Source organism: Tamandua tetradactyla, chromosome 4, assembly GCF_023851605.1.
Source record: "Tamandua tetradactyla isolate mTamTet1 chromosome 4, mTamTet1.pri, whole genome shotgun sequence".
Classification (NCBI taxonomy): domain Eukaryota; kingdom Metazoa; phylum Chordata; class Mammalia; order Pilosa; family Myrmecophagidae; genus Tamandua; species Tamandua tetradactyla.
This window is the reverse complement of record NC_135330.1, coordinates 118,503,062-118,519,412: the sequence shown is the minus strand read 5'-3', so window position 1 is coordinate 118,519,412 and position 16,351 is coordinate 118,503,062. Positions and strand designations below refer to the sequence as shown.

The 16,351-nt window shown below is 34.7% G+C and overlaps 1 protein-coding gene and 1 long non-coding RNA gene across 15 annotated transcripts in view; one reads left to right on the top strand and one right to left on the bottom strand.

The window, feature by feature from the left end:
• LOC143681390 (uncharacterized) overlaps positions 1–16,351 on the top strand; it is a 41,198-nt gene that overhangs the window by 7,225 nt on the left and 17,622 nt on the right. For all 6 annotated transcript variants that reach the window (XR_013174591.1, XR_013174588.1, XR_013174587.1 and 3 more), the window contains exon 2: positions 4,643–4,732. This is a non-coding gene — a long non-coding RNA (uncharacterized LOC143681390). The remainder of the gene's footprint in view (positions 1–4,642; positions 4,733–16,351) is intronic.
• ELF1 (E74 like ETS transcription factor 1) overlaps positions 10,146–16,351 on the bottom strand; it is a 174,123-nt gene continuing 167,917 nt past the window's right edge. For all 9 annotated transcript variants that reach the window (XM_077158375.1, XM_077158374.1, XM_077158382.1 and 6 more), the window contains exon 9: positions 10,146–12,139. In XM_077158375.1, the coding sequence (XP_077014490.1) occupies positions 11,539–12,139 (601 nt within the window). In that variant the 3' untranslated portion in view covers positions 10,146–11,538. The remainder of the gene's footprint in view (positions 12,140–16,351) is intronic.

Below are 16,351 nucleotides of genomic sequence, written 5' to 3'. Positions count from 1 at the left end.
TGGCTCAGTCAAAGAAACAGACCAACACTTCAGATACAGAACTTGAAACAACTAATTCAGGGTGCTCAAACAGACATGCAGAATTTCTTCAAAAATCAAATCACAGAGTATCTTAAGCAGATAATCAAAAAGTATTGGCAAAAAGAATATATAGGTCTGACAAATAAAATCCAAAAGATAACATGGTGGATTAGAGAAACACCTATATAGTAAAAAGTATTGGCAAAGGCCTATGAGGGATGGGAGAAAAAATTAGGAACTATTAAACATAACCACTGGGGAAACCCCTTATCCTGTTTTGAACATTAGAGACACCCAAATCTATAGGCCAAGCCCATGATCTCCAGGCTGGCTCTTGTGAAGCTTATGCATATAGCAGAGAAGCTTAGCCTATCTATAGGTATGCCTAAGAGTTACTTTCAGAGGACCTCTTCTGTTGCTCAGATGTGGCCTCTCTCTCTCTCTAAGCCCAACTCTGCAAGTGAAATTATTGCCCTTCCCCTACATGAGATATGACGTCCAGGGATGAAAGTCTCCCTGGTGGCGTGGAAGATGACTCCAGGGATAAGCCTGACCCTGGCAGTGGTATCAGCAACGCCATCTTGACTGAGGGGGGGAGAAAGATATGTAACAAATAAGGTATCAGTGGCTGAGAGAACTCAAAGACCATCTAGAGGCTACTCTGGAGGTCACTCTTAGGCAAGCTTCAGTTAAACTTTGTTGCCTATCACAGTTTGCCAAACCCCAACCAAAACCCTTCCGATCTCAAAGAACACCTAGGGTATTATATAAATTCTACAAAGGTTCCGTGCACCAGGGTAGCTTTCCATAAACCTACAGCCTCCAGTTGGGTCCCTGAACCAGATAAGTCCTGAAATGCAGAAAGGCCAGCATCTCCAGAATATCAATTCATTCCACCCCCCCATCCCATATTATCGGCAGCCCCTTCCAACATGAAAAAGTTAGAATGGGCATACACCAAATACCCCTAAACAGTGGGAGAAAGATCAAAGATGATAATGAAGTTATGCAGAGAAGATAGGGTTTAACATCTGCAGAGAAGATAGGGTTTCTGCATTTCATTTTTTTGAATGACTGACTTTACATTTGTGTCTGCTTGTTCAATGTATATTTTCATATCTCCAGATAGAAATAGCAAATTAAAAAAAAAATTCTTAAATAGCTCTATTCAAATTGCTTAAAGATAAGTGTGTGTGTATATATTAGTACTTTTGGAATTCCAGAGGGGGATAAAAACTCTGTAGGCACAAGGATTTGAAGCCTTAGTTTCTGAACTGACTGTGAACAAACCTGGACATTGGAAAGAAACAGCCCTCTGAAATTTCCCTAAGGCAGCACACAGCTGCCCCCGGAAATAACAGACTTTTCCAATTGTCCAGGTCACAGCTTTAAACAAAATAGATGTAATAATTGAAAACAATTAAAAGAAGGCTAGTATAGGGGGCGGTGTGACAGTGACTCAGCAGCAGAATTCTCATCTGCCATGCCAGAGACCCGGGTTTGATTTCTGGTGCCGCCAATGCGGGGAAAAAAAGAACAGTATAGCTCTCATTAACACTAAGGACACCTTAGACTCTTAAATCCAATGGCCCTCATTAAAACGTTTAAAACCAATTTCAACAGACCAGGCCTCATTCTATCTCTGCAGGTATGCAAAATATAAAATATAATTTTTTGTTTGTTTGTTTTGGGTGCATGGTCTCGGAATCAAACCTGGGTCTCCCACATGAAAGGTAAGCATTCTACCACTGAGCCACCTGTGCACCCCAAAGTGTGTAGTTTTATCCTCCAAAATGTGTAGCACAAAGCCTGAGTGAATGTGGAAATTTACAGATTTGTGGAAGTGAATTCTGTTTGTTGTAGCCATTACTAAGAAGACCTGATTGAATATGGAAAGTTGTAGTTTTGTGACAGTAAATTTTGCTTATTGTAGTCAGTGCTGAATAAATTTCATTTATTTATTTATTTTTAAGTTTTTAAATTTTTTTCTCACTTTTTAAATTGTATAAACATATATACAAAGCAAAGAAAGAAAAAAGCAATAATTTCAAAGCACTCTCCAACAAGTAGTTACAGGACAGATCTCAGAGTTTGTTATGGGCTACCATATGATCCTCTCAGATTTTTCTTTCTAGCTGATCCAGAATATAGGAGGCTAGAAGGAATAAAATTGTTTTATCATCACAACTGATTTTTGTGTGTGTGAAAAATACTATATGTATACAAAATACAAAAAAGCAATATATTTCAAAGCACAGCACCACAATTAGTTCTAGAACATATTTCAGGGTTTGGCATGGGTTACAATTCCACAATTTTAGGTTTTTACTTCTAGTTGCTCTATGATACTGGAGACTAAAAGAAATGTTAATATAATGATTCAGCAATCACATGGCCTATTGTGCAGCATTTCTTCTGTGCCTGCCATTTGAAGAATTCTAAACCAAGCCCACATCTCCCCCTCTTTCTCTAACTCAACCCCTACAGCTGCCTTAGCTGGTTATGCCCTGGGTGCAGAGATAGAATGAGGCCTGGTCTGTTGAAATTGGTTTTAAACGTTTTAATGAGGGCCATTGGATTTAAGAGTCCTAAGGTGTCCTTAGTGTTAATGAGAGCTATACTGTTCTTTTTTTCCCCCGCATTGGCGGCACCAGGAATCAAACCCGGGTCTCTGGCATGGCAGATGAGAATTCTGCTGCTGAGCCACACTGTCACACCGCCCCCTATACTAGCCTTCTTTTAATTGTTTTCAATTATTACATCTATTTTGTTTAAAGCTGTGACCTGGACAATTGGAAAAGTCTGTTATTTCCGGGGGCAGCTGTGTGCTGCCTTAGGGAAATTTCAGAGGGCTGTTTCTTTCCAATGTCCAGGTTTGTTCACAGTCAGTTCAGAAACTAAGGCTTCAAATCCTTGTGCCTACAGAGTTTTTATCCCCCTCTGGAATTCCAAAAGTACTAATATATACACAGCTACACACACACTTATCTTTAAGCAATTTGAATAGAGCTATTTAAGAATTTTTTTTAAATTTGCTATTTCTATCTGGAGATATGAAAATATACATTGAACAAGCGACACAAATGTAAAGTCAGTCATTCAAAAAAATGAAATGCAGAAATACACTTTTGAATTGAATATACATCATCTCATGCCATTTCTGTTGTCTTGCAGAACAACTGTAGGTGTAATACAGTGATCTTTTCTATGGAACCATTTTCAGGCCATTTCTTTATTGATTCTAAATTATATTGAGGCCAGACTTTGTCACGGAAATAAATTATTTTTTTTCCCAAGGGCTCATAGCTAAAATCTTTTCATTTTTTTCAAAATGCAACACAAAGGTCTATATTTAGGAATGCTGTTAGAATTTCCCTTTTTAAAGAATTTTCACAGTCAGTAACCAGTTAGGAACCCTTGAACAAGTCAAATGCAGTAACACCCTGTTCTAGTTTTCTAGCTGCTGGAATGCAACACACCAAAGACGGTTTGAATTGGCTTTTAACAAAAGGGGATTTATTTTGTTAGTTCTTCAGAGGAAAGGCAGCTAACTTTGAACTGAGATTCTTTTTTACATGGGAAGGCACAGGGTGATCTCTGCTGGTCTTCTCTCCAGGCCTTTGGGTTCCAACAACTTTCCCTGGGGTGATTTCTTTCTGCATTGTCAAAAGCCTAGGCTGAGCTGTGAGTGTGCGATGAGGTATGCTGAGCTGCTTGGGCTGTGCAACATTGCGCTCTCTCATTTAAGCACCAGCCAATTAAGTCAAACGTCATTCATTGCAGCAGGCATGCCTCCTAGCTGACTGCAGATGTAAATCAGCAACAGATGAGGTTCACGTACCATTGGCTCATGTCCACAGCAACAGAACTAGGTGCCTTCACCTGGCCAAGTTGACAACTGAATCTACCACATACCCCAACTGAAAAAAAAATTAACAAACACTAATTATGTAAGTAAAACACCAATTAAGAACCAGACCACTAAACAACAATTAACAAACAGGCATTAAAAACTTAGCTATACAGCCAACACAACAAGCAAACTCACTGCCCTCCCCTTCTCTGTGTGGGACATGACTCCCAGGGGTGTAAACCTTCCTGGCAACGTGGGACAGAAATCCTAGAATGAGCTGAGACTCAGCATCAAGGGATTGAGAAAACCTTCTCGACCAAAAGGGGGAAGAGAGAAATGAGGCAAAATAAAGTGTCAATGGCTGAGAGATTTCAAACAGAGTCGAGAGGTTATTCTGGAGGTTATTCTTACACATTATATAGATATCACCTTTTTAGTTAAGGTATAGTGGAGAGGCTAGAGGGAACTGCCTGAAAATGTACAGCTGTGTTCCAGTAGCCATGTTTCTTGAAGATGATTGTATAATGATACAGCTTTCAAAGTGTGACTGTGTGATTGTGAAAACCTTGTGTCTGATGCTCTTTTTATCTACATTATGGGCAGATGAGTAAAACAAATGGATTAAAAATAAATAAATAATGGGAATAAATGTTAAAATAAATTTAGTAGATTGAAATGCTAGTGATCAATGAAAGGGAGGGGATAGGGGTATGGTATGTATGATTTTTTTTCCTTTTTCTTTTCATTTCTTTTTCTGAATTGATGCAGATGTTCTAAGAAATGATCATCATGATGATATACAACTATGTGATGAATTGTGAGTTACTGATTATACATCAAGAATGGAATAATCATATGGTAAGAATGTTCGTGTTGGTATGTTATGTTTTAAAAAATTAATTCAAAAAACACTTAGCTTTATCTAGGAAACATACCAGTAACAGTTAAACAGGCACCACACACTAACTTAATTTTATTCAATATCAACTTATTGTTGGATTACTTGTTTCCCAGGAGTACATTAAATAGACAAACTCTGCTCAGGGCCTTGAATACTGTGTAGAATGGTACTCCCAAAACAGATATAGGGGTCAGAGCAAAGGGGCATCATTTTGAGCAGGACCCAGGGCCTCAAAGCCAGATCCAGGGGACCTGAACTGCCGTACTGACTTCCCAAACCACTTTACCTTGATGACCCATTTAGCCAGTCTAATGCCCAAATTTGGAACAGTTTCTCTCTTTGAAGCTTTTTTAAGGATCTGAAGATGATTGTATAATGATACAGCTTTCAAAGTGTGACTGTGTGATTGTGAAAACCTTGTGTCTGATGCTCTTTTTATCTACCTTATGGGCAGATGAGTAAAACAAATGGATTAAAAACGGACAGAACAGAGAAAAACCTGGTTGCCAAGCCTCTGGACTAAAAAATGTGTAGTGGCCACAAGAGACTCAATTACCTGTTTACCTGTCTCACTGGGGCTCCAGAACTTTAGACAGTAACCTCCATCTTAGGAATCTTGGTCCCATCTGGGTCGCCAAATTGATACCAGTCAGAAGTGGTGGGTCCTCTACCTGATACACTCAAATGACCAAATCCTGAGACATCAGGGTTTCAAAGAGAGAGTTTATTGCTATGTGTGAAGCAGGAAATCAGATGGTCTTTCAACCTAAAATTTGTCTTTCCAAAGTGCAGTAACTGGTGGTTTTAAAATATCAAAATATGGGCAGATTTTAGGATAGTGAGCACAATGACTTGAGATAAGACATTAGAGATGACCTAATTATTGAGCATGTGCAGACTGATTACCTACTTAGTCACAGAATGTATGTAAGAACTTGGTGGCCTTAATAATAAAGTATAACTTTCCTATATTACTGGTAAAAGTGTACATTGACAAACCAGTTTAGAAAACTGGCAGTATCTATTAAAGCTAGTAATACATATACCCTACTATCCAATAATTATACTACTGGGTACATAAGCAAGAAAATAGAGTATTTATGTTCACCAAAAGACATGTACAAGATTATTTGTTGCAACATTACTCACAGAACCAGAAACTAGAAATAATCTAAACGTCCTTTCACAGGAGAAAGGATAAATTGAGGTATAATCACAAAATGGAATACTACACATCAGTGAATAAGAATAAACTACACTACATGCAAAACATACTTGAATCTCACATATATAATGTTAAATGAATGAAGCCAGGCAGAACACATCATGATTGACTCTGTATTTAGATAAAAAAAAACTATGATGAGCATCATCACAGCTGGATGTCCCAACTGCCAGGTGGCATGAGCAAACTTTCTGGCTTGTTGGAAATCATAAATCTTCATTTAGGTGGTAATTACACCAATGTGTTCAGGTATAAAAGTCTATTGAGTTATACACTTAAGATTTATGTACTCTATGAAACTTAAATAAAATTTTTTAAAAGTTAAAATCAAGGGTGCACATATGGTTCCCTGATAGAATGCTCGCTTTCCATGAGGGAGACCTGTGTTCAATTCCTGGACCATGCAGCCCCTCACCACCCCCCACCCCCCAAAAAAGAAAAGTTAAAATCACTACAGCCAACCAGATTTTGGGGGGAAAAATGTCATTTGCAGTAGTTTAAAAAATATTAAATACTTAAAGATAACTCTGAAAAAAGTATAGACTATGTACATTGAAATTAAAAACCTAAATAAGTGGAGAGACAAAATATCCATAGGTTGAAGAGTCAAGGTTAAGATGTCAATTTTTCCTAAATTGATCTATGGATTCAACATAATCCCAATAAAAATCCAGAGGCATTTTGTTTTTACAAGCTGACAAGCCGATTCTGAAATTCATGGAAAGGCAAAGGACTTAGAATGTCAAATCTCCTTTGAAAAATTACAATTAGATAACTAACAGTACCTGATTTCAAGACTTACTAACCGTATGGTATTAGTACAGAAATAGACAAATAGATCAATGGAACAGGAGAGGACAGAAATAGAACAATACAGATCTGGATGACTGATTTTGAAAAAGGTACAAAGCAGTTCAGTGCGAAAAAGCATAATCTTTACAATCAACAGTGCTCCAATAACTGGATATTCATATGCAAAAAGTGAACATACAATACCTTGCACCATCTATAAAAATTAACTCAGAATGGATCATAGACTTTAAAACATTTTCTAGGTTAGGCAGAATTTCTTAGATATGACACCAAAAGTATGATCCATACATAAAAGAAGAAATTGATCAATTGAACTTCACCAAAATTAGTTTCTGCACTTCAAAAACATTTGCAAATCATATACCTGATAAAAGGCTTGTGTCCTAAATATTTAAAGAGCTCTCAAATCTTGATAAGAAAACAATTTTTAAATGGGCAACTTAAGGTTTAACATAGGTGATTATCCTTGTTCTTAGGAACTACACAGGGCAGTATTAAGTGTTCAAAGAGCACTCTCTTTGAAGAAGGGAGTAACAGCAAGAAGGGTGTGATTACAAAGGATCATAGGAAACTTTCTGAGGTGATGGATATGTTCACCATAGATTATAGTGGTAGTTTTCCAAGTATACACATACATAAAACATTAAACTGTACATTTTAAATATGTACAGTTCATTAAATTCATTGTTATAGCTCAATGAAGCTAATTTTGAAAAAGTTCAGAGCTCTAGAAAAGATTGATAGTCACCTGCAAACAGAGAGTGTTTATTAAGGGAGAATATCAGCATGAAGACAGACAAGGAGAATTCATGAATTTAATAAATATTTATCAGAGTATCTACTATGCATAGATACTATTAGGGGCTGGGAATACAAAAATGACTATGATCATAGCACTTTATACACTTTATAATCTAGTATTGGATTAACAAATATCAACTATTATAGTGTCAAATTATTAAATGCCAAAATGGGAGAAATTACAGAGTTCTATTGCACTGTTAGAAGTTTTAAGAGCCAGAAGAAACTCTTTAAAGAAGAAACATCTAAACTGAGGTTGAAAGAACAGGTAGGCATTACCCAGGTAGGATGAGATAAACAGTGTGCCAAGCTGAGTGACCACAGAGACCTAGAAGGTAGAGTGAGCACTGTGATTTGAGAAGTATGGTTTCAGGATGTCTATTTGCATAGATAAGCCCCTTTAAAGCCCTCTAAATTTCTAATTTCGTATTTCTCCTAAATAAATCCTACCAAATTATATACTTTTGGACCTCAGAAACGCTGAATTTGTCTCTAGAGAGGACACTGGTCATTATTTTGTGATGTTCAGAATCTAAATCCCTTTCATATGTTTGGGGAATTCTTTTGAATCTTGGTTCCCACTGAGCCGGCCTCCCTCTATAGAAGCAAAAAATGCCAAACTAGTTGAAAAGCTAATCTCAGACGAACTTTCTCACCCTTTGAAGTTAAAGGCATTGACACTTGATCTAAGCTCTCCCAAGCACATACTTTTAAAACTTAGAAACCTGAAGAATCACAGAAGGGGGCCATGACAAATTCTCCCTAAATGCAGTAGCATCTATAGCAGGATCACATTCTTGAAGTAGTAAAAACAGTGGCAGAAAGTGCAGTGTTTAATGCTTAATTACAGTGGCTAGTCGCCTCATTGAACAGATGTATGGTTCTGGGAACAGTTTAGCTATATGACTGCGACTGACCCTGATTCTCTAGTCCTTTTTTGTCATTTGTGAGCTTCCCAATATTCTTTTAATAAAATTTCTTTTATGCTGAAAACCAGTTCATTTCTGTTACTTATGACTAAAGATCCAAATTGATAAAGATAATTTGGCATATGGAAGTGGAATGCTACAAGACAGACCCTAATATCTGTAACTGGCCAGGTGGAGGAGGCAAGAGAGGCATTGAGGATACAATTATTCCATGCTGGGAAAATGGTAACCCTGAGGCAAGGCATACAATTCTTGGTATCAAAAAATAAATTTTAAAGCTAGGCAGACTTGGAAAAGTGTATTCTTCCCAGTGCTCAAACATGTCACTGGAGGTCAAAAGACGAGAGAGTCATAAATGATTGGGGGGGGGGGGGGCAAAAAAAAAAAAAAACTGCGCATCATCCCAGAGATCCTAGACATGGAGTTACCTAGAGTAACTGGGTTAGACTTTGGCTGATTTCTCTTTGGGAAAGAAATACATGCTTCATGTAGACGTGAGTATTTTTGAGTAAGAGTTCACAATCAGAAAGTCACTTAAGAGACTTCTATTAAGAAATATAAGCTTAGTGGGGGTAGAAATGTTTACCTGTTTTGTTCACCGTATAGCAAAGAATAGAGACTCAAATATTGGTTTAATGAATTGTGGCAGGAATAGTTTAAGAACTAAAGTTAGGATGGTGGTGGTAGATATAAAAAGGAATAAATGAGACATACTAATAGAGAAAATTTGTCAGGCCTCTTAGTAGCAGATACTTGGTTCACATTTAATTGTATTAAACTTTTGAAATTTGAAAGTTCTTAGTATGACATGACTTTTAGGACCGCTATCCCTGCAGTGTCAGTATCAATGGTAATTGTACAGGGTTCCCATAACCTTTAATGAAAGTACCCCTAAAACTCCTTATGCTTAAAGAGTATATCTTTTAAAGGAAAAAGGAAAAAAAGCTAAATAAAATCTAAATGTACTACTCATTATCAGAAACAAAAATAAAATCTACGTAGTATACCCTATAATGAAGATAATTTTGATATTCATAAAACATTGAAAGATCCTAAATTTAAGAAAACACTGCATACAATATTTTCACTATTATTTAGGTAGTGAAAAACTACGAAGTTCACTTATCCATTCTTATCCATTCGAAAGGATTTTAGGTAACTGGATTATGGTGTTCTGATATCATGCAACCTTTAAAATCACAGTTTGGAAAATTATTAATAGAAATGGAAATAAATGACTAAGTGAAAGTTACTAATGGGAATGAGATAGATTATGGTGATTTTTATTTTCTTATAATCTCCTGTTTCTATGTTTTCGAAGTTTAACAATCTGATCTAGTCTCTCATTAGAAAGCTTGTTTTAAAAAGTATGTTTAAAATTGATGCTGAGAACATTTTATTTTCTAATTTTTGAAGCTTGGCAATCCATTGCATAGAGATGCCTGGGACCTGTCATTTGATATGGTAGAAAGGAAAAGTGACAGGAAAACATTCTGCAACTCTTAAATGGGTTGTTATACAAACATTTAGTAAGAATGTAAATATTAGCAGCATTCTCTGCACAGTTAAGAAACATTTGCCTAAAAACAAAAGCATGGAGAATTTTTACATGATTTATTTAATAAACCAATTAAAGATACAAAAAGTTTAGAGGATTCCAAAATTTAAAATTTTGTTTAAATACAAATTCACATCGCTTTATCATATGAAAACATGTAACATTAGACCTCTAAACATGATTTTTTTCACCTACAAAAATTTCTTTTTGCTATACCAGAAAATTTGCAGATAATTTTTCTTGTGAAATTAAATGTACATTATTTACAATTGGAAAAATAATCTAAAAACTTTCATTTCAGAAACTTGGATGTATATGTGTATATATCTTTGTATGTAATTTCCCCTCTTACACACCCATTAAAAAATAATGTTCCAAAACATAAAGTAATTATGCTTTTATAGCAAATGACGACTAAGCCAGATTAGCCCAAGGCTCAAGTTGCTTTCTAGGCCCATAAAAAAGATCCTGGACTCTTTCACAATAGCAGTAAATCAGCACTGAGCAACATAAGTTTACTAGTGACCCACAGTGGCCTAAGAATTAATGAACAAAGGATTTAAGAAGAATTTAGGCTCATGGCACAGCATATTGATAATGGAAGAGTCAATTCTGTGGGGCCACATTTTTTAAAATCATTATTTTTGCTAAATTTACATTAGGAAATAACCTGATAATATTCTAACTAATATAAATTTTAAATACAGGAGTAAGAATTTTAAATTTTAGAGCAAGAAGGGAATTAGGAAATCATCTAATCCAATGGGTCCTTTCCTTTTAGCAGAACTGGAACCCAGAAAGATAAAATGACTTGCCCAAGGTTACACAGCTAATCAGTGGGAAAGCCACCTGTTAGGCTGATGTTTTTATACTATCCTGCTTCTGGAGATAATTCCAAATCAGCCCAGGTTTTCATGTTCAATATATTTTATAAATCCATAGTTCATTATACAGTGCAGCCAACTCAAGTCAATCTAAATGAAATCATAATTTTAACAAAGCATAAAATAGGCTTCTTTCATTTCAGAGTAAAGACTAATACATGAAGTTATGGAATGAAGATAGTTCCTATATAAATTTCCTGTTGCCTTATATTTAAGTACTGTATTTACAAAAGCATCAGAAAAGCTAGTAAAATGTAAAATTAGAAAATAAACTTTAAAAATGCTTATGATGGTAGCAACTGAAAAAAAATCACAAAAGAATGTCTTCATAGTATAAAATGCCTGTTCCTTCACAATTAAATTCTGAAACATTTGGAGAACAAAGAAACATTTGGGTTTTCCTCTCACCTATCAAAGTCAAAGTTAACGCTAAATTTTTACTTTTAACCATTAACTACAAAATTAGAAACCTCTATTGAATTTGTCTCAGAATCGATATATTTGCATACAAATGAAAATGTTCAGTTAAAAAACTCATAATTTCTTTGGTATATTAAAAAGAGTTGGGTTCCAGCAGTTCATTTTGTTTCACTGCTACCTGAGAGGTAAATCCGTTGGAACTGGACACCACCATCACATAAGGCTGCAGCTTTTGCTCAGTTTTTTCAGTGTCTTCATCGAAATTCTCTTCAATCTCTCTTTCCTCTACTTCCTGTTTAACAGTTTTTGTTTCTTGTGCTTTGATAACTGAAGTGATCACAGTGCCAGGTGGGTGAGCAACCAGTTGTGAATTGCGAGAAAAGGTCACCACAGGCCTAGAAGCACTGAAGGATGGAGGTGAAGCCATACTGACTGTTCCATTGCAAATGGACTGAACATTGCTAGTAAGAACCTGCTGTACATGGGCAGGGCTAAAAACAATAGAAGGAGGAGAGCCTGGCTTCTGTGACTGCAGCATGACATTTTCTTTCAGTACTGTCATGGGCTGTGATGATGGAATGGCTTGTAAAATAAATTTCTGAGCTCCCGCACCTGATGATGGGTCTGTGCTGGCTATCACTGTTGTAAGTGGCACAGTCTGGAGTGTTACTGTATGCAATTGCTGATTCCCAGGAGAAACCACCACTGGAACTTGGGTTGGAGTCTGTATAGTCCTAGAGAGATCATGAAATAAAAGTGAGAAATTAGCATATGCCACATCATTTTAAAGTTTAATGCCTGACAAGACATCTGACAAAAAAGGAGTTATGCATTCAAATGCTATATCCCTTTTATCAACACAACATAAACATTATGCCAAACCCTGTATTACAGAACTATCCACGCAAAATTTTCAGGCCATTAACTATGATACCATCTGGTGAATGCTATAAAAAAAACATCTGTACAAAGTGCAAATTTGTAGGGGTAGAAAGGATACTATCAAAATGCATGGCAAGGAAGTTATATGTGAGCTGTTTGAAAGAAAATAAGGAATTTAAAAAACGTGTTTAACTCAAAATGGTAATACTTGAGGGACAACATCATCAGTATGCCGTAGCTTATCCACAACCATTAGCAAACTTCATGTGATTATAATTGTTTTCAACCTGTTTTTCAGAAGAGGAAAAATGAGCATTAAAAAAAAAAAACCACCTCAGTCTTAAATGTACAAACTGAAAGGTTGTCATTAGAATTTTAATAGTTGACAGTACATATATTTACATAAAACAAGCCAGGTCTATAATTAACTCACAAGGATTCTTAGGCTAGCAGAGAGTATGTAAAAATTACGACAAATTTGGGCAAAAATAAACAGAAGCCAGTTTTGACAGTTTCTAGGCTCAAATAATTCTCAAGGATTTTAGTCATAAAGTTACAATTTAATTTAAAATCCTCTGGCATTTTAATATAACATTGTTAGTTTATGTAGTAGTGTTAATTTTATTTATCAAAGGGTACATAAATGATATTAAAAGTCCATTTAACTTTAAAAGTTGACAGTTGTAAAATTTTTAGTTATGGCCATTGTTAATGTAAAACAAATGCACTTGAAAAAACTCAACATTGGGACATCAACTGTAATTCCTATGAATTCTGGAGAGCTATTTTACAAAAGAAAATTATTGCAACTTCAAATAGCTAACAGCTAGATTATTCCCTATAAACATAATATTAATTGTAGTCAATAAATTACTAAAGCTGAACTGAAGTTACATGTGGCCTGTCATGTATGAGGGAAATAAAATTCTACAGGAATAAAATGAGGCCAGGTGAAAAGATGAAAAGATAATCGGCTCAACTCAGAAGTGCAAAAGAAGTGGGAAAACATGGGATGACTAGAGCCCACCCATTCATTTAAGATACCAATTTCCATGTTCATACTGCTACCCGAGTCACCAGTGTAAGGATCAGTCCACAGCAGGATATTAACAACTCTACTGAAGGACAAAACTAGAACTTGAGTGGATAATGAACTGGATAGGATATGGCTAGGAATAAGCATCATAGGCACTAATATGATTGGGCAGTTAGGAATAAGTTAGAAAGAAATAGAATCACCTTGGTAACTAGAATACTTTTCGAAAATACGCTCCACTCACCCACCCGAATCAGCATATGTCTAGTGAAATGTGAACCTGGGATGGTACTTGACCATACAGCCATATTCCTTTTCCTTTCTTTTTTTTAATAAAAAAGACCTGAGGGCTTCTCATACCAAGAATATAAATGCATATACACACATACGCATAGACAAAAAAATGCTTGGCATAGAGTAAGCACACATCATATTTCTAAAAACATATAGCCTTCCTAATGTAGATATATATGCAAAACATATACATCTAAAATGTCTGTGATGTAAATATATTGGCTTATTTGATCAAATTCTAGTGCAATTAATTTCCACTAATAAGAAATACAGAGATTAAAGGATAAGATATTGTACAGCCTTTTCTGCAACCACAGAACTTTTCTTTTTTTTTTAATGATTAAACTGCCATTTGTGTTTGGTCACACAGGTTATGTTACAATAGTTAACTGCTATTAAAAAGACTCTTAAGCTTTATATAGCCAACTGATACATGCTTGGAAATGTTAATGTCCTCAAACTGTCTGAGGCTAAAAAAGATATACAACATGAATTTGATTACTGTTGAATATCTACTTATGTCAGGAAGTGTCATTTAATCACCACAACTACCTGTATGATTATGTTTTATCATCCTTATTTTACAGATGAGGAAACAGATGACTAGGTTGGAGGACTAGAGAGTTAATTGTCTATTCTTTCAACTCCATCACAATACTTTTTTGGGTAGTTTACTATCTGTTTTTTAGGGGATCATTCATTTAAAAGACTTAACATATACTATTAGTCCCTGAATAAATATTATAGAGAAAAAAGTTATGCTAGATACACAGATTCCCACATTTTTAAAGATACAATTTCAGGAAAATAATTTACCAGAGTTTTTTGTTGTTATTTTTAATAACATGAAGCCAGAGCAAAATTAAAATTTATAAAAACTGAGTACACATAACATAAGTCAATAAGAAAATATTTTAATTAACTTAAACATACATGGATGCAATTATGTGAGATGAGGAGAGATGAGCAAAGGAATAAAGCTGAGATGTAGATGTATCACTTGAAATAACCGATAATTCATGTGCTTTATGTAAATTAAGAGGCAGTATGTTCACTGCTTGGGCTAAACTGGTTATCTTATAATACTGCCTCCAGAACTTACTAGATGTGACAAAGATCCTTAACCACTCAGTTTCCTCATCTGTAAAATGGGGGATTCTACACCAGTATATAGAATGTGTATAGCACATAAAAAGTACTCATGAAATGTCAGCTCTTGTTATGTTAATTTGATAATTTTTCTAATTTTTAAGTAATATATATTTTACACTTTCTCAACCACAGAAAAATCTTTAAAAGACTTTTTAGTTTTTATTACTAAGTAGTCATAGAATCCAGAAAGATACAAACTACTGTTAATTTTTTTAAGAGTGACAATATTGTTACGCAGAATAGTGTCTCTGTTCTTAAGAGCTGTTCAATTGAAGTATTTAGGGGTGAAATGTTATAATGTCAACTTTTCTATACTTGGAAATTTTCTTAATAAAAAGTTGTGATAAATATAAAAGTGCAAATAACAAAAAATAAATCACTAAGGAAGGGATTCTATACAAGTTCTACAATTTAATTGTTCTAATGACAAACTAGTCTAATAATATGTTAAAATTTCAGTGATTGTACAATTTGCTTGAAAATTTACATTTTTCTTTCTGTCTATATAATGAAGAGGAACAAGAGAGCAAAATATATATATATATTTGGCAGCTGGTAAGCTATGGACTGTTACCATTCATGAGCACATAATTTCAGGAAATAAAATGTATTCTATTAAGCATTTAACTGCTTGAAAATAAGCAGAATTTGGTGAAAATAAAAGATATAACCAAATAAAATAATTTTTTAAAAAAGACAAATAAATAATTAACAATGTGTCTACATTTATAAAACAATTTTTGTGTTGTTAATTTCTACCCTCTAGTCTAAGCATAAGAGATAAGATGGTGCCTATGCTCTTGTACATAAAACAAAAATTAAAGCTGAGAAAAAAAAGATTTAGTCAAATACAAAAAAATCAAAATCTATTAACAGTATTACTTGCAAAGAAAATGGAAAGCTTCATGAATAGTCATACTGTAATTTATATATACTGTAAATGGATTTAAGCAAAGGCTAATGTTTTTGGTTTTTTAATATGCTACTTATGTATATAAACAAACAATTTATTTAGGTTATCATTCTCAGGTTTGAAAAGGACAACCTCTGTACATGTAGCTGGATTTAAATAACCTGTTTTTGATAACCAATTTTGAGAGTAGTGTAACTTCTCTTTATGTCTTGGTAAAAGTATCCATATGCTATAAGCATTTAAATATGTTAAATTTTATCATAATAGCATTTATAAAGTATATCTTACACACTGTTAAAAATAAAAGGATGTATGTATAGATACAGTCATACAAATATAGAATGACTTTCAATAAGAAATAAATGTTTTAAAGTTTGTAAATGTTAAATTCTATATTTATGATAGAAATAGTCTACTTAGAGAACTGAGCACTAGTGGGTGCTGGCTCTTAGAGATTTAAATTTGTAAGAGGAGATAGGCATTAAAATAGACTGAAACACTAAGTAAATGTATGCACCAGATGGAGGTTTAGCCAGAGAGCAAAGAAGGCATTACAAGAAGAGACCTGACAGGCAGGGCTACAACAATTGGATTATTCTCTGTGTGCAGCACAGCTCCTACAAAAGCTGCAAGAGTGCAACATATACCTACTTAAGAAAAATGACTTGT